This window comes from Lissotriton vulgaris, chromosome 7, assembly GCF_964263255.1.
Source record: "Lissotriton vulgaris chromosome 7, aLisVul1.2, whole genome shotgun sequence".
NCBI classification, from domain to species: domain Eukaryota; kingdom Metazoa; phylum Chordata; class Amphibia; order Caudata; family Salamandridae; genus Lissotriton; species Lissotriton vulgaris.
Window position 1 is genome coordinate 1,099,043,318 of NC_141695.1, and position 27,082 is coordinate 1,099,070,399.

The 27,082-nt window shown below is 47.0% G+C and overlaps 1 protein-coding gene across 4 annotated transcripts in view; it reads right to left on the reverse strand.

The window, feature by feature from the left end:
- The window catches only part of ACSL6 (acyl-CoA synthetase long chain family member 6), a 548,884-nt gene that overhangs the window by 33,768 nt on the left and 488,034 nt on the right, over positions 1–27,082 (reverse strand). For all 4 annotated transcript variants that reach the window (XM_086931549.1, XM_086931550.1, XM_086931552.1 and 1 more), the window contains one exon: positions 14,509–14,580. In XM_086931549.1, the coding sequence (XP_086787675.1) occupies positions 14,509–14,580 (72 nt within the window). The remainder of the gene's footprint in view (positions 1–14,508; positions 14,581–27,082) is intronic.

Consider the following 27,082-nt stretch of genomic DNA (forward strand, 5'->3'; position numbering starts at 1 on the left):
CTTGTTGCCGTTTTGTGCGCTGCTACTATCCTGAGCGCTGCTCCTTCAGAAGCGCTATACCTCGCCGGACCCGCTTCGCGGGTCCCGCATCGTTGTGCTTCCTGACTGCGGGAGTTGGCGAGTGACGGCTCGGGACCCCTAAGACTGCTGTGGGTTGTGCAGAGCAATTTCAGGGCTGCGAGCGACTGGTACAGGGACTCCATTTCCCAGGAGCCCCTGTTAGCCAGACCCAAGACACCTGGGCCGCTCTCCCTGACGGACACGCCCCCCACCAACGCTGATAAAGATCTTGGATTGCAAAACCTGCGTGGGACATCATAACTGTTTTCCTTTGGGGCGGGACCCTTGTTGCCGTTTTGTGCGCTGCTACTATCCTGAGCGCTGCTCCTTCAGAAGCGCTATACCTCGCCGGACCCGCTTCGCGGGCCCCGCATCGTTGTGCTTCCTGACTGCGGGAGTGTTGTGCCCTGTTTCACCTGAAGCACCTCCGATCGTTTCCATGGGAGATGTATCCATACTCTCTGGAAATGTGCCGCCACTGGAGCGTTAGCATTAGTATTATCAGCGGGTACCCAAACCGGCGGAACTTCACGCATGGGATATTGGCCAGACTCAGCTTGCTGGCGTTCAAGATCCTCAACAAACAGTGCGTGAGGAATAGGAGCAAGGCGAAAAGACAGCAACTGCTCAATAGCACGTCGGACATTAGTATCGACTATCAGTCCAGTTGCGAACTGAAGCCGAAGATTAGACAGGGCGGTCAGCACCTCGTCAGGCGCAACAGGAGTTGGCGAGTGATGGCTCGGGACCCCTAAGACTGCTGTGGGTTGTGCAGAGAAATTTCAGGGCTGTGAGCGACTGGTACAGGGACTCCATTTCCCAGGCGCCCCTGTTAGCCAGACCCAAGACACCTGGGCCGCTCTCCCTGACAGACACGCCCCCATCAATCAAATCCCTATAATACCAAGTACTGGTTCCACTGCGCGGGAGCGCGCAGGAGCGTCCGGGGCTAAGCCCGGGCAAAGGGCGGGCCCTCTGAGGCCCTCAGAGACCGAGTGAGGCCGGGCAGGGTCTACTCCCTTTTATCACTTCCGTGGATATTACCTCCTGGTGCACCCCACCGTAATGGCGCTAAGTCCCGATAATTCATCCTTGGACAAAATGGGGGCAAACAACATTGTTGGGACACTTGATAACTATTTTACACGGGCTCCCACGGACCCAGGGAGGGAAAAGCTACTGGCAGAGCGCCGACCAGAACGTCCTCGCTCTGTAGAAAGCATGAAGAACAGGATTTCTTTAGATCCCCCGCTCCATGTTCCTCCACCCATTGTAGGCCTAACCGGCAGTAATGAAGATCTCCTATCTCTGGAGAGCTTCCCCTTACTGTTACGCGAATGTGCTCCAACACCCCTAGTCCCCATAGCTCAGCCTATAGCTGATATTTCTCCTTCCAGTCCGATTTTAATAGAGACTGACCAGACACCTCGGACCCTCGTCCGAACTAAACCAGCTTTAAATATATCGAAAAAGTCATTGCCCGCTAAGGTACATGGCCCTCCACCTCCCAAAAGAAGACGGAAAGGGGACGTCCCACAAAAGCCTAAGATCAGTCATACTGACTTCGGCAAACCTTTAGGGGCTATTACCACATCTACTTCGGCCCCAATGGCCGCATTATCCAACTCGCCAATCCTGACACCCCTTCCATCATTGGTATTAGCTCCTCAGGCAGTGAATACGACGGCCCAATCCGATATCCCTGTTGACCCCGCTTCAAAGGATACACCTCTTGCTGTCTCTCTGGATAATATGGAACACCTAATAAGGTCGTTCATTTTACCTATCATAGAGAGGCTGAAGAGGGTAGAGAATAGGCTTGAGGATATTGAATCTGCGCTCAGCAAGCACGTAAGATTACCCAAGGTACTGGTGAGTGGGGCTGTCCCGCCCCCAGCCTTGGTTACACCAGGTATTCCTATTCCCCCCAAACCTCCAGTCCAATCAACACACTCTAAGCAACTGAGGGCTCCATCCGATAAGGAGGGCACTAACTTAACCCCTATTCCAGTTAGTGCACCTATGAGGGGACCTGGAAAACCATCTGTAGGAAATACACAGGAGAACACATGGGAGATTACACGGGTCCTATTAGAAATACCAGGTCACCGTCTCGTAAATTACCTCCAGTAGAACTACCCCCTGAAGCCCTCCCCTATATGGTTGTACTGACAGGGGTCCCTAGATTACCAGATAATAAGAGGCAAGGGTTCTATCAGTTGAAAAATAAAATCATGCACTGGCTCAGCCAATTTAGACCACTTACACAGAGCATCAATGGAGAAATTGTACATGTAAGGCGCCTCCCCTGGCTGGGCAATAGGGCCAAGGACAACGAGGGGGATCTGGTTGTTATAAACTTTAGAGACCCGCGAGCGGTCAACTATATATTAAACTGGCCACTAGGTAGCGGCTCCAATTCCATCGTCCCTCGTCCGTTGACTTATTTCTATCCCAGATCCCTAGTGTTCCATTCCACCTATTATGGAGGTCTGCTTCACAATCATACTACCCCCATATTAACCTTCAACACCAGACATCCGTTACAAGTTCCTCACCCCCTACCCGTTGCTGACCCCTTCGGGTTGAATATGGTGCCTACCAGGCCTAAGAGAAACTTGAGTAGTAGAATGGATCACCTGAGACCTTTCACACCCCTGGAGTCAGCAAATAGGTTTGACGTGCTCACAGGAATGGATGACTGCGATTGAAGTTCACAGTCTCAACAGGGTATGGGTGCCCAACTAAACGCCACTGGCGAGGGAGTGATTGGTGTGGTATCCCAATCCACCAAACCCCCTGCCGAGCCGGCGCATTCTACTGAGGCTTTTGTATTTGATTCCCCTGCTACTCCTCCCGGAGAGCGTACATCCAGACTGTCCATTCTTTCATGGAATTTGGCGGGCCTTCAGGGCAAGTTAGACTCCCCCGAGTGGGGGTCTTTCATTGATGAACAGGACATATGCCTGTTTCAGGAGACATGGGCACGGAAGGACACATTGCGCTCAGGGTATGCAACCTTCACAATACCAGCTAAATGGGAGGGGAAAGGACGGCCCTCGGGGGGTCTTGGTATATGAGTGGCTTCCCATTTGGGATGTAAGGCTAGGGCCCTCCATACTAATTCTCTGGATATCCGGGGCGTGTTGTTGTAATGGCCGAACCATAGCCAACTCGCGCTGATAAACGTATACTCCAGACCGACGGGCATAACTAAGCCCTCACCCACTTGGGATGAGCTTTCTTTATTTCTTCCCAGAATTCCTCTGGGTGCTAGGATCGTACTGGGCGGAGACTTTAACTGCCAGTTTGAGCCGCTTACCCTGACTATGGAGGGAGCACTTCTCGAAGAGGACGACCAGTGGGGAATTCCACAACTGATTGGCCCCCCACCAAAGCCATGGTCTCCTTTAGCAACACAAATTACGGCACTCCCTCTCAGCAATTCGCTGAGGGCTTGTAATGGCCGATTCAAGTGATATCCCTTCAAAACCTACCTTTAACAAATCAGGGCAAGGGTCTCATCTGGACTATATCCTGGTTCAGACATCGGACTGGAACAGGGTCTCTGACTTTGTGGTAGTCGAAAGAACTGACAGCGACCACAATGCCCTGATTCTCTTCTTGGTCGCGCCCAGCGGTTACTTGGGTGACCCGCTGGTAGAGGCATCTTCAAACTCCAAACTAATTTTAAGAAATGATAGGCACAGAGTGAGGTGGGCCAAGCTTTTGGATAATCCTGCCCACATTTCCGAGCTGTACGCTCAGATACTCCCCATATTTGAACGTGCCGGGCCCTTATTAGTCATTCCCCGCTAGAAAATGTTTTCCTCAAGCTGGGCACCCTCCATACGGAATTGGTGGACACCCTTGTGGAACTCTTAAATCCAATCGCGTGGAAGGGGATCCGCAGGGGCCAAAGACCCTCTTGGTACAATTCAGCTTGCAGGAAGGCAAAGGCCAACCTCCTCGCTGTATTGAAATATCCAAGGGATACAGATTTAATTAAGATCAGAAGGGTGGAATTAAAGCAAGCAATCCATCATGCAAAGGTGGATTGGGATTATTCCAACTGGGATAATATGCTGGCTACTCTTCAGACTAGAGATGCCCGCAAATTCTGGCAGATAGTGAGAACAGGGTCTGCCGAGCTGACTCAGGCTGTGGAGTCTAACATAGCAGCTTCAGTCTGGGAGGACCACTTCCGCAGCCTCTACGAAGAGGTTAGCCTTGGTCCGCCTAAGCATCAAGATGACCTGACGCCCGAATACCATTTATCTTCTGGCGGGTCTACTGCGCAAATTGGAATTGTAGAGGGCGCTGAGACACTGCAATTTTCCTTGGGGGAGGTCCTTAATATAATATCTAAACTGCCCTCGGGTAAGGCCCCGGGGTTAGATAAAATCCCGGGAGATTTATTTAAGCATCAACCCAGGGTCTGGGTCCCGTATCTGTTGGAAGTTTTTAATGCTATTCTTGGGGTAATGGCGGTCCCTAGTACTTGGCTGGGAGCAGAGATTGTACCTATCTTCAAGAAGGGCTCTCCTCTGCTCCCAGCCAACTATAAGCCAATCAGCCTCATTGATGTTGCACAAAAAACTTTTGCGAGGCTGATACTTGACCGTCTGCAGGAATGGATGATGGATAAATCTGTTTTAAGCACATTCCAGGCCAGGGTTTAGGAGCAAGGTCTCGACGATGGACCAAATTTTTCGTCTGGCCCTTTTGTTTTGGAAGACGGTGCGGGTGGAGGGGGGTACGTTGTACACCGTCTTCGTTGATCTCCGTGCAGCCTTTGATTTGGTTCCGCGGAGTAAATTATGGGCAGTACTTGCTGATCTTGGTATCCCTCCTGCTCTTTTAGACATCATTGTTCACTTGCATACTCACAACTATGCACAGGTCAGGTGTGGGAGGTCGGGCACCCTCTCACATAGATTTCCCGTTGGCAGAGGGGTAAGGCAGGGATGTGTTCTTGCACCAACCCTGTTTTGCCTCTTTGTCAACGGGGTAATCGATCACCTAAATAATGTCCCCAATACAGATGCACCAAGACTCGGCGGCAGGAGGGTGCCCGCAATCATGTTTGCGGATGACACCCTCCTGCTGTCGAAATCTCCAATGGGGATTCAGCGCATTCTTGAGGACTTTGAGGCATTCTGTCAAGATCACAGTCTCGAAATAAACACCCTGAAGACCAAGTACATGATTTTCAATCCCCCCAAAAAAACACGCCCCAATCCCACCATAGGCCAGAATAGGCTTGAAAGAGTCCTTACGTTTGAGTATCTGGGTGTGACCTTGAATGACAAACTGGAATGGGGTGATCATCAAGTTAAGTCACAGCTCAGATTGGCCCAAATAGCAGGGGGAATAATTAGGCTAGTCAACGCCAACAAATCATCTATTAGACCGATAGCCCCCCCTTGGAGATTTCTAAGACTCCAGGCAAGAGGTGTGATTCTTTATGGCAGTGAACTTTGGGGACACACCTGTAAGAAAGAGCTGGTCACAGTTGAAAACAAGTTTCTTAGACAACTTCTAAAGTTACCGGCTAGCACCCCACTTCTGCCTCTCAGGTTGGATCTGGGTCTAAAACCCTTGGACGAAGTTGTGGGTCTAAAGCCTCTAACCTTTTGAAGAAGACTATGGTCTACCCCTGAGCTAGCCAACTATAGGCAGGAATTGAAGGAAACTCTAGTTCTTCCTACTATAGAGAATATCCCGTGATTTAAATATTTAAAAACTGAGTTTGCCCGGCTGGGTCTTCCTACCCTTTGGAGTGACCCTGAAATGGCCTGCCAGGGTTTGTCCCGTAAACACCTGGTGGCAACTTTTTATGCTTGTAATCTTGCATCCCACAAACAGGGTATTCGCCCAGACTCCCTGGTTAACACTTTTCTAGGGGTGAAAGACTCTTACAAGTTTGAATCAGTCTTTGATGATATTTTTCCGAACTTGGCCAGAAAATTATACTTCCATTGGCGGTATGGTACTCTTCCGCTTCGAGCATTTACAAGTAAATGGAAGTCTCATACCCTGGAAAATTGTCCTGGCTGCAATTGTGGGCTTGAAGACGAATTGCATTTAGTCTTCTTCTGTCCCGCCCACAGTGCGGCTAGAAGGTTCTGGATAATCCCACTATGCAAAATCTAGGGTTTGTTAAATGCTCTGAGGCCTTTAGAATTCTCAAGACTGATCTTTCAGTAGCAACTGCTTTTGCGATGGCCAAATTCCTTAAAGCAGTATGGCACAAGAGACGGCTTTTAATTTCTAGGACACCCCATCTCTGACCAGATCATGTACTACTGAGTGTGCAACTCTTTTGTATCGGCCACTTTTTTAACTAGAATCTAAATTTTATATAGAATTGTCTTGCTTTTTACCTAAATTGATTGTCCAAATAATTAATTAGTATTGATTTATTGATTGTCTTTACACTATAGGCTGCTATGTATTGGGGCATTTTCCTGTTTTATTTGTATGCTATTCCGATATTGTTGTAACATGGATGTCTGATCTTGGTCTGTATGCAATTTTATGTTCATCTTTTATGGCAATTGCCGAAATAAAGATTAATGAAATGAATTGCTGAAACACTCACTCTTGATGTTAGAGATTCAATTAGAGATCTCATAAATTATTCTAGAGGTCAGATTTATATCACATTACCTTTAATGCTATCAATGAGAAAACTATGTATGAAGTGGTATTTCTATCCAACTATGAATATAGTGTTATTTGTTTGTTTGGGTGTTATTACTTAATGATGTGCTTTTAAGTTGATGCGCTTTTAAGTATTGTTAGTAACTGACATAAGTATGTGGTTTGTAAATTTTCACTGGCATGACTGTTGTTATGTAAGTTACAGATTGAATCGAGAACCATAACTTCTAAGTTTAATTGTTTATTTGATATTAATTTGCAACCATAACAGTACACTGCGCTTTTCATACAGCATATGTGTGTGTGCGTGCGTATATATATATATATATATATATATATATCTACGCTCCAGATTCTCCCCAAATCCTTGGAAAAGAAAAGGCACACTCCCGGGAGATTCCAGTTCACGAAAACTTTATTAACAAGACAGACGCGTTTCGGGGAAGCTCCCTTCCTCAGTGTCTGAACACACACGCATCGCGCGGCGCCATTTTTAAGACAGACAGTTCATCAAAATAAACGAGGGGTATCGCGTCACACCATATGGTGGACGCCATATTGAAAGTATAATACTTTTATCCATATAACGCACGAAGCAGGTATTACACAATTTAATCTTCGTGCAATCAACAAAGTGCTAATGCATAAATTGCATATCCAGTGCAAATTATGTCGCATTTACAATTATCTTGCCGTGCATCGGCAATGGCAACCCACATAGGTTGCATGTCCCTCTAAGTTTCAAAATCTGATGAATTACCAAAAAGCTCAAAAAACATTCTATTTGAATGCAAAGTAGATGGTCTATATGTTGTCCTTACGCCCACACTACCTCATTTCTCTTCTTATCATTTGCATTCGGTCAAACAACTCCTATTCATTCTTTTAAAAGCAGCAAAATAATATACATACGTGTCTGAATAACGAATGGTAACAGTCAATTCGAAAAGACTCTTGAATCAGGGATCATGTAGGGACAACCAATGTTAAGGTCATGTATACGTTCGTAATCTTATTAATTCCTGCTGTACATACCAAGGTGCACCGCCAATTCTATCCCACTATTCAAGCTACCAGGGACCTTTGTTTGCAAATCTACTATATACCTGGACTCCAATCTGCGCAGTCTCTGCACTCTATCTCCGCCTCTCGGACTCTCAGGAACATAGTCCAGACAGAAATATTGAAGTACATTTCTGTCACTTTTGTGTTTGATTGCAAAGTGCCTAGCCACCGGATAAGAAAAATCTTACTTCACGATGGCCCGCATGTGTTCGAGGATTCTGAGTTTAACTGGATTAATAGTGCTCCCTACATACTTTAAGTTGCAAGGACAATTGAGGCAATATACAGCAAAGGTAGTGTGGCATGACATGAATTTGTTGATTTTCTTGGCTTTCTTGCATCCTTTCACCTCATAGGACAATATTCTCCTGCTGAAGGCGCAGGCCTTACATCTTCCACACGGGAAGAATCCTCTTGCCTCCTGTAATGACCCTGTTTACTTAACAACTGGTTCTAGATGGCTGTGTACTAGGTGGTCTTGCAGAGACCGGGCTTTATTAAAGGTAATTTGGGGAGCAGGAGGTACATCAGAGCTAATGATGCTGTCGGTTTTCAAGACATGCCAATGTCTCCTCATAATGGATCTCAACCAAGTAGAGTCACGGGAGAAAGTGGTAATAAGCCTGAATTTCCCGTTTTCTTGATTAGCTATGAGCTTCTTGTTGAACAGATCCTTCCTAGGTATAGATTCTACCCTTGTTAATGCATTCTGGAGGAGTTCCGCCTTATATCCTCTAGCCAGGAATTTGTCAATGCTATCCTTGCATGCTTCATCAAAATCACTGCTCATCGAACAGTTACGTCTTAATCTAAGGAACTCCCCGTTAGGGATGCTGTTGATTAGGCTACGGGGGAGGCTACTAGACGCATGTAGCGTACTGTTGCCGGCCTTTTGCTTTCTATAGAGAGCTGTCTTGATTGTACCATTAACTATTACTACATTGAGATCCAAGTAATTAGCTGTCACTTGACTTACGTGGCCAGTGAATCTTAAATTATTACTGTTATTATTAAGAATTTCAATGTACAGTTCAGCTTCCTCTATAGTACCATTCCAGACCAAAAACAAGGCGTCAATGTATCTATACCATGATACAATTTTCTGTGACAATCCCTCATTCTCTGGGGCCCAGGCTACCTGCTCCTCCCACCAGCTCACAAATAAATTTGCGTAGCTGGGGGTGAAGCAGGAGCCCATCACTCTTGCCAGAGATCTGTCTAAAGACATTTTCCTGAAAAAGAAAGATGTTTTTGTGAAGACAAAATTCGATAAGTTCTAATAACATTGCATTATGCATCGCCAGTTTTAATGGTTGTTTCTTCAAGAAGTACTCAAAGACCTTGGGTGTGTTCTGTACACGTATAGAGACTTGTAATTTCTAGGGTGATCAAACAGTACGTAGGTTGCCAGTCCAATTTCTCTATGTTTTCAATGAAGCCCTTAGTGCCCTTGATGTATGATTTAAGATTAAGAACCGATTCAAACAAGAAATGATCTAAGAATCTCGAAAGGTTTTCCGTTAGGCCGCCCCTTGAAGATACTATGGGCCGCCCGGGTGGTTTGTCCTTATTCTTGTGGACCTTCAGTAGGTGGTAGAAGGTGGGTAGTATTGGATTGGTGGTTTTCAGGAATAGATATTCATCCAAATCAAGCATATGTTTGTCATGCCATTTTTCAGCAAACTATGCAGTTGTTCAATGCTTTTAAGACACACAATTCTGGAGAAAAGCTCGTACCATTCTTTATCTCCTAGTTGGTGCATTGCTTCCTCAACATGTTGTTCCTGAGAGAGAAGAACAACGTTGCCCCCCTTGTCTGATGGTTTGCATATGATGGAGGTATCTTCTGCCAAACTTTTAACCGCCAGACGTTGTGCCTCAGTTAGATTGTCGCAACTCTTCTTAGGATTTTTGTTTTCTCTGTAGTTCATCAGCTCCCTGATGACTAAATCCGAGAAGGTCTGTATGGCATCCGGGGGCATCAGTGGTAGGAACTTAGAGACGGGTTTCAAAGCACTGCTCGGTGCTTACTGTTCAATTTCCACTGATGTCAGTCTCTGGGTTAATGTGCTGGATGCTCTTACACTTTCTGTGAAGCCACCTTGTCGTAGGTCTTCTAGTAGCTCCAATGCTGTCAAGTCATTCACATTTAGAAGATCTGTCTCTCTCTGCCTAATTTTTAGGAGTTTACTTTCTCTCGGGTCGGTTTTATTTTGTGAAATTTGTGTCATTTCATTTTTTAAATGAATTTGAACAAGTCTTTTCTTGTTTGGGTATATTCCAAACCATCATTAGGGCAGAAGGTGAGTCCTAATTTCAATACAGATTCCTCAGTTGATGTTAGGATTCTGTGTGAAAGGTTCACAATGGTCAAATTGTCTTGATTCATTACCATCTGGCCCCTCTTTTGCTTCGTGTCACTCTCATAGTTGGATTCGGTTTGGCTCTTCCCCTTCCTGCCACCCCGTCTTGTTTTCCTCCTTCCTCGGCGGCTTGTTCTTTCCACCTCTCAACCAATTCTGTCGGATGATGTTGAACTCCTGTTGAAAAGGGGTTTTAGTTGATGTTCTGGGGGGTCCTGCCAGTTCTTCTCCAGATTGTTCACCTTCAGTGACCTTAGATTCTGAGGTTTCCACCCTTGGTTGAGCAACTCCTTTCTGTGTTTGACTTTTGCTTGCTAGTTCTTTACGAGTTTGATCGTATCTCTTCGCAAAAGTCAGGACTCTGCCCATTGCATAATCCCGTTCATCCCGGTCAAATTTCTCTTGTTTAAAGGTTTTGATTTTCGTTTCGTACTTCTCCAAACGTTTCTTCATAGCCGCTCTTAACTGGTCCTGTTGGTCTTTATCAGGACCTTTGAGTAGCTCTTCCTCTAGAGCCTCAATTTCCTTCAGAGCCTTATCTCTGTCGCTCCAGGCGAACTGCATCAGAATTTCCAGAATTCCCTTGCATGATAGGGCGATGTGCGTTGCCCAAGCTTCCAACAGCAAAGGATCTAGATTTTCATAAGCTGGAATAGTGAAAATGCGCAGTCCTCGGGGGACTCTTTGTACCTCTATGTAGCTCTGTAGTGGGGTACCCTCCCACCACTTGCGTATTTCCCTCTCATATAATTTCTCCAGCTTTAAATATTGGTTGGCCAAAGTACTTTTTACTTCATTTGCTGCCGTGTGAATGGGTTGCGTGATGTTGGGATTCTTGTTTTTAAACATCCCTGCTGCTGCTTCCCTGCGTTCTGTTACATTGAACATCGTGCGTGAGTCTTAGGTAAGTGGTGCTCTGATCCCGGGCCCCACCTCCTCGTGTTTCGCGTTGAAACTAGCCGCTCACCTTATTTTAGCACATAGCGCGTGAAAGTTACAATTCAGGGCTTACCCCAGATGACGGCAGTCAGTCCAGCGCTCAGAGCTGTGATTCCTCCTTGTGTGAGCAGGATTCTCACTCCATGCTTCGTTAGTCGGTGATAGCGGCGGTGCACTCACTAAAGTAAATTCCAGCTCCCCATACACCAAATAGTGAGGCACTATGATGGTGCTGCGTTCTACGAAAAGAAGAAGTTGACGCCTGTGCAGGAAGGGTGGCATCTGATGTTCTCATTGAATTCTGAAAAGCGGGGCAGGCTTACTAATGCGACAGAGAACAAACCCAATTGGGTAATAACTGTGATTTTTTTACATGTGTTACAAGAGAGCACCCACAGGGGAATACCTCGGCGCACTACATGTACCAGAAGGCTCTGAGAAAGGCCGCGCTCACTGGGGCAGGTGATTTGAATATAAATGTGAGCGAACAACATTGCTCTTTGTGACCATCACTTGCCACTGATGAAGGGAAAATTGGGACTCCTGAAACGCGTTTGGCACTTTGATTTTACTGATGCCTGCATCCTGGGTGTTGCCTGCTTGCAAGTTTTCAATAAAACAACGTGATCTGGCACAGAATCGATTTACAAATGCTAAAAAATTAAAAACAAGTAAAAGCATTCATTGCACCATGGCTGTCCATAGCCAATAGACACACATGAAAGTCCTGCTGCCAACTCCCTCTGTGCACAGCTAAAAGCCATGCACAGCAGGCATGATCAGCCAACCCCTGCGGCACACAGCTAAAGTCCATATGCAGAGGGACTTGGGGGCATATCATCAAGGGCCCGCGATAGAATTATTGCTGCTTTCGGGCGAAAAGCGGCGACAATCCTATTGCATTATCAGCTAGGTCACGCTAGCGCGTGAATCCATGCCTTAGCGCCCATCTTCTTTGCGCCTCGCATATGAGATGAGAGGTAGGCATTCCCGACTGCAATTAAGCAAAAATATTCACTAACACTGCTTCTCACTATCAACAAGGATATCGCTAACCCGTCTAGCAACATAAAAAGTTGCGCTAACCGCGTAGAACGCCGGTTTCGAACACCTGCTAATTTTCTGACTTACCTATATGTATCATGGGAGGTGTATTGTAAAGCTAAGTCCACATTTCCCTATCAAAAATGATTTCCCTATTGCTGTTCTTTATTGCTGGAAATCAAGCGATATTCCCGATTTTTGCCGCCAACGCCAGGATTTCTATCACCTCTGCGATGCGCGTTGTTGATAGCGCACTAACCGGGCGATAGAATCCGGCGATAGAAATGTTAACGCTAAACGCAGCCAGCGATAATTATTGCTATCGCTTGATGATATGCCCTTTGGTTTCCCATGGAGGGTTAGGCGCTCGGGGGTGATCTCCAATTTCCAAAGAAGGTGGTGGGCTATAGTGTGAATGGGTGAGATGAACAAGGTTCTGGATAAATTGTTCCCATGAGGAGCAACATTAGTACTGATTAGCATTAGGTGGGTATCTAGGGCTTATTTAGAGTTTGGTGGACAGGTACTCCATTGTGACAGAGTACCTGCCCGCCTACTCAAGGTCAACATACCAATGTGTAGAGACATCTGCAGGGCCAGGAGACATCTCTAAATTTGGCAGGCGGAGTAAAGGCAGGTGGCAGATGTAAAGTCCTCTACCATCGTGCCTGCTTTTATTCCATCTGCAAACCCTAAATCAGGCCCTCTTGTCAAGTGTGGCACAGTGAGCAAAAAACAATGGTCGGAATGCCACCCTGACTGATTGCCAGTGGTTAGGCTATTTGCAAGTATTCATCCCATCATCTTTTGAGTGTTTGATTGCCTGTAGAATGCCTGAAAAAAACCTGAGACTGGTGCAGCTTCCTAATCCTACTGCTGCCTATGTTTGTGAATTCCAATCAGGTAGTAAATTTGCATCTATTCAAGGAGTGCTTCTATGGGTACAGATCTGCTACCTTTTTGGTAAACCGGTCACTATATAGATTTAAGCTCCTGATCTAAAAAATGAACAAGTTAAAACTTCTGAGTGAAATCGGAACAACAAGAAAAACCAACACAGCCATAGTAGACCTAACTGAGGGTCCCAGGCCCAACTACCAAGCCACAAACACCTTTATTTGGGTGGTGTCACGCTCCAAACACCTCTCCCCCAAAGCTACTTTTATAGTTGTGTGTCAGATCTGGCCAAGCCTAGCATTGCAGCCCATCTCCCGATTGTATGATGAAAGACCATGCCTAGTGGTGTTCGACCACTTGAGGATGATTTGGTGAATAGCCTGACTTCAGGCCAGTTTCTATGGCTAATCCTCAAGCTGAATGAAAAAAAAAGGCTGTGTGTAGCAGGTACGTGCTGCCCATGGTTGGTTGGGCGCACAGAACTCTTGCTCTTGCTATATGACCAAAAAACCCTAAAAATTCACAAACAAAAGGAAAGGTTAACGTGAAGTTAGAAACCACTGACTCAATAGACAAATAAACATGCAGATTTGCAAACCATTACTCATCCACCAATTGCAATGCTTATGACCTCACAATGTGTTTCCCATTAAGTAACAACACCTAAAACACTAGGTAATTAAATAACAGTGATGAATATTTATTTCATAGTGTTCTCTTTCATAGTGTTAAGAGTACAAAGATATTTGCAAAATTATTTATGACATTTGAAATTGCATCTGTCACATTGAGGGTGAGGTTAAGAGGATTGCATCTAGTGATTGAATTATGGTTTACATGTCTGTTATGTGCGGTATGAATTGTAGTCCTGGCCATAATGAGCAAATAGCACTTTTTGGTATTAATTCACAACTATGGCTTCAATTTATCAGTTTTTTCACAGAATTTCTAAGATTTTATAAACATATGTTAATGTGTGGAATGTGGTTTACCAGACGTGCAAAGACCATGAACAGTGCCAGCAAATGAATGGGTGCCTCTGATGTACCACCCTCTTGCTCATCGTTTTTTACGTTTGCCCTGAAGAAGTCCAATCAATGTTTTGGACGAAACGCGTTGGCTGTTTTCTGTACATATTGATTATGTGTGAAAATGACTGAATAAAAAGAATATTCGAACACATCTTTGAAATCTCCTCTGAATTGTTTGGTTACTCTAATATACTGATTGGAATTGGTGTATGGTTCACCTTTCACTTTGTTTAAATGTGTCTCAAAGTATATTATGTTGTATATAACTTTGAATAGAAACTTCTAAAATCATTAACAACGCCATAACATATACAGTTTGCACAAGCTCATGGAATTGCAATGAAATGATCAGGAGAATGTATCATCATACAGCAAGCATTACAAGGCATACCTTGCCGCTGCACGTTCTGCACCATTACCTCATATAAGTACAATAGTCTTACCTGTTCAAATGAGTGAAGACCGCTTTCTTTTCCTAACCTCACCAAATCCTCCATGATTTTCTTTTTAAGTTCCTGAGCAGAAGAAAAAGAAAAAAACAATTTCACAAATGGTTGCTTTTTGTGTGCTATAACTAAGAAGTGCAAGCAAACCTTTAGCTATTGTAACCAACCTAGAGCAAATATATATTCTGGAAAAAACATTCATACAGGTAATTATATATACTTTATGGAACGAGAACTGTTTATTTGAGATTGTGTCATGACATGAGAATGAGAGCCATTTATTCAAGGCAATAGCTTTATTTATGGTATTTGTAAATTCCTCCTTCAGCTCCTTCTTCATTCATTCCCTCTCTATCTTCCTCTTGTCTCCATCTCATGTCCCAGCTCTTCTCCCTGCCTCACCCCACTCACCTAAACCCTTTCTGTTTCCTCCTCCACTGCATTCCCTTCCTCCATTATCCACACTTTTATTTTCCTCTGCTAGTCGGTTCCCTCTCCCATTTGGTCGTCAAATGTCTTCCTTTTCCATGTTGTTCCTCTCACGCTTTTCCTCCAGAGAAGTAAATACTTTTTCAGCCAAAGAAAAAACATATGAAAATGCAAATTCATGTTGAAATGTCAGACCTCGGGCTTCAAGAATTAACAGTGAGACTTTCAGTAAATCATAGTTTAATTTAATATTGTTTTTTTTTTTTTTTTTTGGAAAACCTTTATTTATAGAAAAAAGTACACCGCTATTCAGCCATACATCCCGGAGGCCAGGCAGCATTAAGGTAGCAGGTAGACTCATGTACAAAACAATGCGCAGAAGCAGTCAGGTTTAATTTTCAAATACGAACAACTTGGAAGGAAAAACCCAAAAAGAATATGAGGGCCCCGAAAGGCCACCAGAGAACGAAGTGCCTAGGCACGAAAGAAAGTAGGAGAGAGAGAGAGAGAAGAGAAAGACTTGGCCGAGGACAGCACTTAAGTAGTAATGGGGCACAGCGGGAGGGGGCCTGGGGCCGCACATCCAACATAGCTCAGAATATCAATTGCGACACAAAGGTATGGGGGGGGTATCGTTCCAGGATGTACTGTCTGGAATTACCGGGAAGGGTTGCAATCTATGGGGAGGAATGGATCTCCAGATCCGGTTCAAGCGGGGGTTCGCATAAATCGCCCCGATACGAATTCCAGGCACCCCATACTGATCTCCACATTTTGGGCTTGCCCCTGGCCACATACACCGCTTTCTCCCGCAACATGCACCAATCCATGTTGTTCTCCCAGAGGCTAAGGGAAGGGGGGGCCGGCGCACCCCACTTCTGGGCAATGTCCCTCTTGGCCACCATGTTGCCTAAGGTGACCCATCGGGTCTGGGCCACACTGTAGTCATTCGGACACCACACATTTAGGAGGCAGCGTCGAGCCTCGGCCGGCAGGGCCACTCCAGTCACCTCCTCCATCACCTCGTGCACTCGCTTCCAGAACCGGGCCACACCAGGACACTCCCAGAGGATGTGCAGGAAGGTAGCAAGCATACCACAACCCCGCCGACACAGGCCATCCGTGGAAATCCCCATGTGGATGAGCCTGGGGCCAGTGACATACACTCTATGCAGAATTTTCAACTGGACCAGACGCAACCGCGCCGATATGGCCACCTCCCTGGGGGAGGAGGCCGCTGACTGCCATTCCTCGTCGTCCATTTCTATGCCATCATTCACCCAGTGCATCCGCAGTCGTTCAAGCAAGTCCACCCTCACGTTGATCAGTTTTTTGTAGGTCAGGGAAATGGCGCTGTCCGGCATATGGCCGTCCAGTACCCGATCCTCCAGGGGCGAGGACTCAGGGATAGCACCACCATCAGAGACGTGGGGGGAGAGGGCATGGCTAAGCTGGGCGTGTCGGAAGTATTCCGTCGACGCCAGCTGGCACTCGAGTTGCAGCGAGGCAAACGACTTGATCCTTCCCCGCGCAACCATGTCACCAACTAATTTAATATTGTTATTTATATTTCTAGAGCGTAGACATATCATTACAGTTCTCAATTTTTAACCCACGTAGCATATCAACTAAAAGGCTTGGCTTCCTGGGGTATAAAACCAACATTAAATTCTGCAGGAATATCAATTGCTCTGCAAAACTCAAAGGCAGGGTAGGGTGATAGGTTGCTGTATCTGTCACATGATTATACAAATTCCAGACCAGAGTGAACATCTTTAGAAGAAGATCAATGTAAACAACTAGGATATATAACACCTAGCTGCTCCTGAGATCTGTGTTCAAGCCATGACTTCCACATCGTGGAGAAGTGTGGCTCACTGGTTAGAGGAGGCAGACCTGGAAGCAGAGGTCAGCCCGGGACCAGGGTTCAATTCCCGGCTCAGCAGGGTCTTGAGTCCTAAAAAAATGTCCATGGACTCGACAATTCTCGTTCCAGTGCCTACTCGATTCACGGGTTCACACTCTGCGACTCTGGGCAATAGCTTGCTTAATCTCCACAACGGCCCCTCGCGGCGGGATGCCTGGCTTTTACCTTGCGGATACCCTGCCGGGGTTATCTCACAGGGGAATACCAGGACGGGTTCCCTAAGCAAGCGCTTAGAAACCGCTCTGTGATTTGCGCTATATAAATTCCTGTACATTTACATTTTAATTTGTACTTTTGTATTTTTGTATATTTATAATGCGCAAACAATCGCTCCGAAAGGAGCATCCTGGCGCTAACTACAAAGTGTGCAAAAGATCGGAAACAGAGAAAAACTAAATGAAGGACATTACATAATCGTCAGAGAGGGAATAAATCCACGTTTTAAGTTGTTTTCTAAATTGGTTTTCCTGGGTTAGTGATCTGAGGTGGGTAGGCATAGAATTCCACGCTTTCCCAGATAGAAAAGACAGAGACTTGCCTCTTTTCGTCTTGAGTTTGAATTTTAGTGGCTTGATCAGGTTCTGACCTGAGAATCTTAAAGACTTTACAGGATTATAGTGAGGAAATCGTTTGATGAGATAAATCGGGCCAATGCCATTGAATGCACGGAATGCTATTAAGATTTTAAACAATATTCTTTTAGGGAGTGGTAGCCAATGCAGGGTTTTAAGAGCTGCCGAGGCAGATGATCTCCTGGGTAGCTTGAGAACAAGTCTGGCTGCTGCGTGTTGCACGCCTTGGAGTTTTCTGAGGGTGTTTTTCTTTTTAACGCCTGCCATCAGACCATTACAGTAGTCAAGACGTGCTAGAATTAAGGCCACTGCCACTGCCTTTCTTGAGTCTAAGGGGAGAAAGTTGAAGAACTTTTTCAGTGACTTAATGATATTGAAGCAGCTTCCTGCAACATTCCTGACGTGCTGGTCAAAGGATAATTCGGCGTCGAATAGAACACCAAGATTCCTCACTGATTTAACTACTTATGGTGGTGCAGGGTTGTTCTCGGGCCACCATTTGCTGGGACAGAATTGGGGATTTCTACCCATGGGCAGAATTTCCGTCTTACTGGTGTTGCATTTAAGATGGTTTTGCTCCATCCAGCAGAAGACATCTTTTAGGCACTTCTTAAAATTCGACTCAGCATTTGTAGAATTGTTCTCCAAGGGAACAATCAGCTGAGTGTCATCGGCATATGATGTTACTAATATGCCGTATGACTCGATTAAAGAGATGAGAGGGACCATGTATATATTGAACAATAAGGGGCTCAATATTGAGCCCTGGGGGACTCCAGAATGTACCTTCTTCTCTTTAGAAAGAAAGGTGCCCAAGGAAATGGTCTGAGACCTGTCTGTCAGGAAGGAAATTATCCAATCCAATGCAACATCCATGATCCTATATCCCTAAGTCTATTGATCAATACATTTACATCTGTGTGCAAGCCATGACTTCCACATCGGTGGGTCTAGGCCTTACGTGCCTTCGGTATAGACCGTGCCAAAGAGGAGGTTGAAGGGTGAACTGGCAGTTTCCTCTTGGCTCATTCTCAGTTGCCTGGAGAAGGATGAGGACAGCTGGCAGCACATCGGAGAAAGTAGGTCAGTCTAAAGCAGGGACATAGATACCATTGGTGCTGCAGGTGCAGCGGCACCAGGGCTCATTGAAAACAGACTATTGCTGTATTTTACTACCCCAGCAGCAGTCAAAGTGGCCATTTACCTTACTTTGACCAGGGCCCATGGCATTCTTGCTGAGCTTCCGGCAGTGTGAAGCAGTCAGGCAAAACATTATTTAATGAATACCAGCATGAGCCTCAGAGCAGCACAGTACCCTCTAAAAGAGAGGACGTGTTCCAGCTCTATTTGTCCTGGCACCCCCTTGTGCCCAGCAACACAACTGCTAAGTGTACTAGTAGGCGACACGGGGAAAAAAAACAGACAGCACCTTTCCACTCAAATTAATTTGTCAAACTACTTTTCCTTGCAAAGCTGTGTTTGCTTAAAATGTTTAGATCTGACTTATGTATATGTGTTTCTATATCTATAGCTAAATATACATATATTGCCTAGTGTTATTATAGACACGTTTCCCTCGAAAGACGGGTTTTTATTTTGCTAATAACTTTGGTGTTTGATGAATCTTGTCAAAACTTCTTTTTTAAACTATTCATCTACCTAAGTTACTTCCTGTAAAGGTTTGGGGTGATTCATCAAACGGGGGCTGAGAAAAAGGTCGGTGGAGATCCCAAAACACTATTTCCCTCATGCAGTTTCCATATGCAGGCTTGAAAAGCGCTACTGGGAAAACAGCTGAACAGAATCACTCCATATCTAGCAGAAAGCGAAATCTTTACTCTAAGTGTGCTTTTAAAAAAAATTGAAATATCTAGCCCGCATGAAAAAAACAATAAAATAAAGCCTTCAGATTGGCTGGGCCAGCTCAGCCGAAAGAGGCCCGGCAGAACCCAGAGCACCGACTCACTGGCTGCAACATGAGGAGAAATGTTGTGGGCACTGTTCCACGACAGGGGTGAAAAATCAATTTAAAAAACAGAAGGGGTGGGGTAGGGATAACCTGACCTCGTAGCCCTTGTCTGGGTCCCTGTCCCAGAGGGACTTCAAAAGGGCCAAAAAGAAAACAATATATATGATTTGGCTTGTTCCAGACCAACAAAAGCCATTGTGGACTCCTGTGCTATTGTGGGAGACCAAAGGGACTAAAAAAAAAGATGAAAAAAAGGAATAATGTAGAGTGAGAGTCCATGAGTGGTTGACCGCTGACTGGGTTGCTGCCAGCTTAAGGTTGGCCCAACAATGCTTGCAACAACAATGCAATGTGCAAAGTTAGTGGCCATTTCATTGGAAAATATGCTGTCTGTAAATGACAGTGCGCTACCACATGATGTTTTAGTAACATAAAAGATTTTCCCAGCACATGCATTAAAGATATATGGTTCCCAAAAGCTTGTTGTTCTTACAACTAAGAAGTGGTTCTAGAAAGTTTGGGAAGCACGGTCTGAAGAATTGCCTGCAAAAAAGACATTTGAAAGGAGAACTACCATAAATTGCTTCTGAAAGTGAAGACAGTGAATCCAGATCTCCTGTCTGAATTTACTGTAAAAACATGGGAACCAATGACCTCCTTGTTGTTTCAGTTCTAAGTTCTGTATGACCAAAGCAGGGAGCATTCTTCAGAGTGTTCATGGGACCGGTGTGAAACCTGACCTGGTGTCTGTGTTACAGCAAGCTTCCCTAGGGTTAATAGACATCACAGGAAGTCTTGCCTTGCTAAAAGAAGCTGTCCTATATCCTGAGGTATCTAGAAGCCACCCATCCTGCTGAGAGATGCAAGGAGCCTGCAAAACCTGCAGGCGGTGTTACAGTCCTAGACGAATCAGAAGCTGCAGGACACGAGTGCAAGTAGGGTCCGCCAGAGAAAGGAGAATGGAGGAAAGTCATCTGCATGCCCCAGGTGTCTGTGGGCATCAGACTTTCCCAGTGGTGGTTCCAATTGGGAACCTCGGAATAGTGGCTGTTTGTGTCACTGTAACCAAGAAGAATGACCATGGCTTATCCGTGCCAGTGTGGCCTAGGAGTGCTCCTACACTTGTGCAATGCTGCGGTGAACCAAGAACAGAATGACACTGCCCATGTGCACCAACTCACCACCACCAGCGCCTAGAAGCTGGCAGGATGGCGAGCATGATCATACTCGACCTGTTGAGCCATCTTATCTTATTTTATCTTAACAAGGTTTTATAAAGTGCTCGCACACCCGGAGGTTTCATGGCGCTGACCGACAAGAGCTATAAGACTACAACTGAGACGGCTAGGTAGAGTTAGGCCATGGACTGGGCAAACAGCCAGGTTTTGAGATGCTTTCTAAACGGGAGGAGGGTAGTAAAGGAACGAATTACCAGGGAAAGGGAGTTCCACAGTTTAGAGGCAAGGGTGGCGAACCTTCGCCCACCCTTGCATTGGGACTTGAAGCGAGGGACAGAAAGGATAATTTGTGAGGCACAGCGTAGGCTGCGGGAGGGAGTGTATCTGGGCAGGAGGTCTTGAATGAACTTTGGGCTGCGAGGATGCAGAGTCTTAAAAGCCATACAGGCAGTTTCAAAAGTAACGCGCTGTGTAAAAGGGAGCCAGTGGTGTTGCCTCATTAGTGGTATGGCTGACTGCCAGCGTGGGAGTTGATATATAAGTCTAGCAGCCTGATTTTGGGCCATCTGCAGGCGCCTACTAAGGGCCGCAGGGAGGCCCAGGTAGATGTCGTTGGCATAGTCTAAATAAGACAACACCAAGGCCATCACCACCTGGGTCAAGGCTGACTGTGTGAGCATCCGACTGATGTTTTTTATTTTACAGAGCTGAAGAAAACATGTGGCCACCACCGAGTTTACTTGAGGTTTTAATGATTATTCTCTGTCAATGAGCACCCCCAGACTTTTGACCGAGTTGAACGGGATAGGAGGGGGGCCAAATTCAGATGGCCAATAATGTGGGCCCCAGAATAGCTGGCTTTTGCCGAAGAGGACCAATTCCGTTTCATCCGGATTTAACTTCAATTGGTTGCCATCCATCCAATGGCATATATGGAGCATGGTGTTCTGAAATAGATTGATCGAGTCAGGGGAATTGTCAATTGTGAAAGTGAGTTGCAGATCATCTGCATAATTAAAGGTGGTAACTTTTAAGGTTTTAAGAGACTGAATCAGGGGAAGCAGGTAAATATTAAATAAAATAGGGGACAGTGAAGAGCCCTGGGGGACCCCAGAAGTGATAGGGAGTGCAGGGGATGAAAAAGGGGGCAAACCAACTGCCTGCGAGCAATCACTAAGAAATTACCTGATCCAGCCGTGGGCTAGGCCACAAATGCCGGCTAGTCTGACATGGTCGAGCAAGATGTTGTGGTCCACCGTGTCAAACGCGGCTGACAGATCGAGGAGGACCAAGGCCTGAGGGATGTCCATATATGCATTATGACGTAGGGAGTCCAGGACCGCCGTGATAACCGACTCGGTTGAATGGGCCGGTCGAACCCCGGCTTGGGCAGGATCCAGGACGTGGGTTTGTTCAATGAAACTGGAAAGATGTGAAGTAACATGAGCTTCCAATACCTTGGCTAGATAAGGAAGGAGGGAGATTGGCCTGTAATTGGCTAAAATAGTGGGCTCCGCTCTTGTTTTTTTTAGGAGGGGCACCACGACTGCCTCCTTAAACGAGTTAGGTACCATGCCTAAAGTTAACGATGTGTTAAGGAGACATAGAATAGGGGAGGGGAAAGCAGCAAATACGTTTTTTAAAATAAAAGGTGGACAGCAATCTCGAGGGGATCCAGACTTTACCCTATTCAGAAGGGTAAGAAGGCTCGGGACATCCAGGGAAGGGAAATGATCCAGCAGATGAGTGTTCGTGACATATGTCTGGTCAGAAGGGACGAGTGTAGTGGAGGGGTTGCTGGATTTAATAGTCACGATTTTATCCAGGAAATATTGATTAAGAGTATTACAGAAATCCTGAGTAACCACAGGCTTGGGCTGGGTTCTACCCGGATTCGAGAGTTTATTGACTATCGAAAAAATGTCCTTAGAGTTATTGTTTTATTGTTCGATTATGTTAGAGAAGAAGGCAACTTTGGCTGAAAGGATGGCTTTCATGTAGTCAGCGCGAGCGGCTGAATAAAGGGCCTTTTTGAGAGGATCATAGGATCTTCTCCATGCGCGCTCTTTTTGGCGAACAATCCGTTTTTAAGCCTTGAGGTCAGGGGAAAACCATTTATGAGCGTCCGATTGACGAATAGTTTTAAGTTTTTTCCGCGGGGCGTTAATATCACTTGCGGTTGCAAGCCAGTTAGAGATGTTGGCCACAGTCTCATTTAGGTCAGTATTATGAAGGGGTATAGTGTTCTCTAAATTTTCCATAAAGGCTGAAGTATCCACGGAGCCCCATTTTCTGATAAATCCCTCCTAGGTGTCCGCATTTGTTTTAGGCACAAGGATGGAGATGTTAAATTGAATCAGAAAATGGTCGGACCAAATACATGGGGAAACAACGGGGGGAGAGATACAGAGGTTCATACTCCAGACGTGATCTAGTGTGTGCCCTTTAGTGTGGGTGGCAGTGTTACTGTGATGGCTGAAATTAAGCCCTGTGAGGAGCTCCGTAAGTCCACTGGCCGAGGGGCCACAAAGCTCACTGTTAAACCAGAAATTAAAGTCGCCAATTAAGAGGATGTTAGTATAGTTGGTGACCAAAGTGGCCAGTTGGTCACACAAGTAAAATGGGAATATTGGCATATTCTGGGGGGGTCTATATAACAATACACATAAAAGTGATCCTGATCTAGAGTCAAGCTTAATAACCAAATTGTCAACTGCGATAAGGTCGAGAGACGACATTTTAGAAAATGTATAGCTTTTATTGATTATGGCAGCTACTCCACCCCCTACTTTCCCGGAGAGCCATCTGAAAGTTACCTGAAATTCCTGGCCATAGGGCCTCTGACATTGGCTACTGCAGTTGCCCCGCACCATTCCCTCACCTAAACTGAAGTACTGCGAATTGGGAAGCACGTTCTCTCTTAGAAGCAAGAACAACATGGCAGGTTGTCGCCAGCAGACTGCAGACCCCAACACTGCACTTTAAAGACCTGCATTTTGTTGAGGGACCAAAGACTAATGAGAACTGTGATAAACTTGCCTGAACTTTGATTCATGCTAACAGCGCTATTTTTACCCATAGTAGAGAAGTGCCTTATTTACAGGAGGAGGGGAACCTGGGCGGAGAGGAGTGGATAGCAGTAGCCTCAGTGCCCAGTTCACTAAACAGTGCTAGTTTCTGTTACTTTGGAAGTATCTAGTTTTTGTGTGTAATAAAGTTGTATTCTTTTATAAAGAAAATCACTGGCTTGGAAGATCATTTATTGTACTGGTTGCTGGAAGATTGACTTCTGAGCTTAAGCAACCGAAAATACCGACGTAAGCTTGTGACTGCTCGCCATCACTGCCACTGAGAGTCCAGTGCTGAAAGTGTTGTACTTGGCCCAGTTTGTAGAGCCATAGTAGGACGGACCCCATGACATAAGAGACAAATGATCCTAACTCTCATGGTCGAGGCCAGGTAGCCGCTTCTTGCTATATGGTCTGATAATGATAATTGCTGTTGGCCATGAGGTTTTCACACAGGAAAGAGGACACATCCACAACCAAGAGATATCCACAAACTAAACACACCATTTTTCTATTGTCTAGGGCCCCCATCATTGCAATTTAATCTTTTCTCAGTCCAGTGTGCCTAATTACCCACGTCCAAGACCAAGCTATGCCTGTGGCAACAATCCTCTGCTACTTTATTCCAGGTTAAACCTTATAAAATGTGATGACATCAAAAGGCTTAAACTGCAGTGACCAATAGTTCATGGAGTTGGAGCATTTTGGCACTGTTGAAATGTAACTGGTGAGACTGGTGTTCAAGCAAACGAGTGACATTGGCTATTGAATTACTAGCCAGAACTTGTATGGTCCCCAGCCTTTCACATGGGAGGCGCGACACTCTGGCGCCACGGAACAACCGAGGGAGTTGGTGGCCCTCACCCGGGAGCTATAGTGGGTGAACGGGCCTGCCCGTCCAGGCGACGGTTGTCTCCGCCCCCTCATCGGTGCCCTCGGACGACGTGGCGGTGGTGTGAACCGAGGCGGCGGAGTCCCTACAGGCTCTGGAGAAGGAGATCGCCCAGACCCGACGTGAGAACGAATTCCCGGGAAGGTCGTGATCGACTCCTGTACGCGGAGACGCATACTCCGGGACACCCACGGAGAGCCCCCGGCAGCATGGGGAAACCCAGAGGAGCCAAGGGATCCAACCAGACCACCTCGGACTCTGAAGCCCAGGACAAGGAAGAGCAAGGAGACCCCAAAAGACCTGATGGCGCTCCACTGCAGCAACAGTTCGACCGAATACTGGAGGCGATAGAGGCTACTCGGTCGGCCCTCCAACAGGACATTGCTCAGGTGGCGACAGGCCTGGGCCTCCTTAGGGCGGACCATGGTAAACTCTCAGACCGGGTCAAGGAGGTGGAGGGCACGGTGAAAACTTTGGAACCGGCGCAGAGAACCTTAGCTGCGACGATAAAGGATGCCATGTCCCGAATCGAGACCCTCGAACGGTGGGCGGAGGATGCGGAAGGCCGCAACAGAAGGAACAACATTCGAGTGGTGGGCCTGCCGGAAAAAATCGAGGATGGTGATATGGTGCGATACTTGGAGACCTGGCTCCGAGACGCGGTGGTCCCGGAGGGGCTGTCCTCCTTCTACACTCTGGAACGGGCCCACAGAGTTCCAGCACGACCCCTACAGCAGGGACGCATTCCAAGGCCGGTGGTGGCGCGGTTGCTACATTTTCGGGACAGAGACTTGATCCTAAACGCCGCCAGGCACAATGGCCCGTTCCAGGTTGCGAACAGTCAGGTGAACATCTTCCCTGACTATACCTACGAGACGCAACGCAAGCGGTTCTCCTTCCTGGCGGTTAAGCGTGAACTCAGAAGTGAGGGCATCCAATATTCCCTCCTATTCCCCGCAAAGCTACGCGTCATTGTCGACGACAAAACCCAGTTCTTCGACACCCCGGAGGAGGTCTGTGACTGGCTCGAACTGTATCGGACAGGGAAAGATGGCTTCGGCGCCTCGACCCAACGGGAGGATGAGCCGGAACAAAGGAGGCGATCCAAGAGAGTCAGAAATCGCCGCGGCCGCACGGGAGGGCCATCGACTGCGGAGACATCATCGGAGCGGAGGGGAGTGTTGGAGGTTCTGTCGGAACTATCGGGAGCAAGAGGTGAAACCCTCGAGGAGGAGGAAGAAAACCCGGGTGCCCAGGGGGCACCATCGGACTCGGAGGATTCAGTGGCAGACAGTACCCATACACCGGTGATCACACCGAAGTCGGTGGAGGACCTTTTAGACGGACAAGGGTGACGGGGTACGCTGCCTTGTTTTGGGTGGGGGCCCGGCAGGGGGGAGGCGGTTGCCGTTCTTTATTGCTGACAACGGAGGAGGGAGGGTTGGGGGGCCTCTGCTCTTGCCCCAGGAGGTTTCGATACCGGGGGGGGCTTGCTATAGTCCTGGTAGCCTGGGCGACGAGGGCCCACTGCCTCCGCCCAGCCCGCACCTGGCCCATAAGGCCTTCCTACGGTGGCGACCGTGGGACTAGGGGGGGTTTTGGGGTCGATACACGCCGAGGTTTGGATGGGATCTAGATGGTGCAGTTTGGGTCCTGTTCTGGGGTGGTTGGGGGGGGGCCTTGTTGGTTTTTGGGTGGTTTGGTTTTGGTTGGGGAAAATGGCCGCCATCAGCGCTGGGAGGATTGATGCTTTTTCTTTGGGGGGACCCAAACGGGAAGACTGTGCAAGAACACTCTGGGACAATGGCTGATGTTGCTAACTTGAAATGTGTTACTTGGAACGTGAGGGGGCTTCACACTATGTCCGGGCGTCACAAGGTCCATGCTTATTTAGTGCGTAGGGGAGTGCAAATGGCGCTGCTGCAGGAAACGCATCTGAACAAGGCGGAAGGGGCGGCGCTTCAGCGTAGGTGGCGAGGGCAGGTCTTCTCCACGGCGTACTCTGCTTATGCCAGGGGGGCGCTAATATGGATTAGGGCAGGAGTCCCCTTTCAGGTCACGAGGACAGTGTTGGACCCAGAGGGGCGTTTCGTGGCCATCTCAGGCACCCTAGGAGGGAGGGATCTGAACGTTTGCTGTGTGTATGCTCCTAATGTTGACCAGACTGCCTTCCTTTCCGGGTTATCGGGCTCGCTAGCCCACTTTTTTGCCGGGCCCCTCCTGCTGGGGGGAGACTTTAACTCCGTAGTAGATGTGGACATGGACCGCTCGCATCCCCCGCTCCCCGATTCCCCAGTCCGGCGTACGGCCAAGGGTCGTCAGGATTGGCAGACCCGCTGGGGTTTGACGGACATTTGGAGGGCGCATCACCCCGCGACTAGAGATTATTCATACTTCTCGAGCCTCCATGAGCTACATGTCAGGCTAGATGGCTTTCTTGGTTCGCCCGAACTAGTTTCGGCAGCGGTCCGTTCGGAGTACCTATCGCGGACCATCTCGGACCATAACCCCCTCCTGCTGGACATTCGCTGGTTCC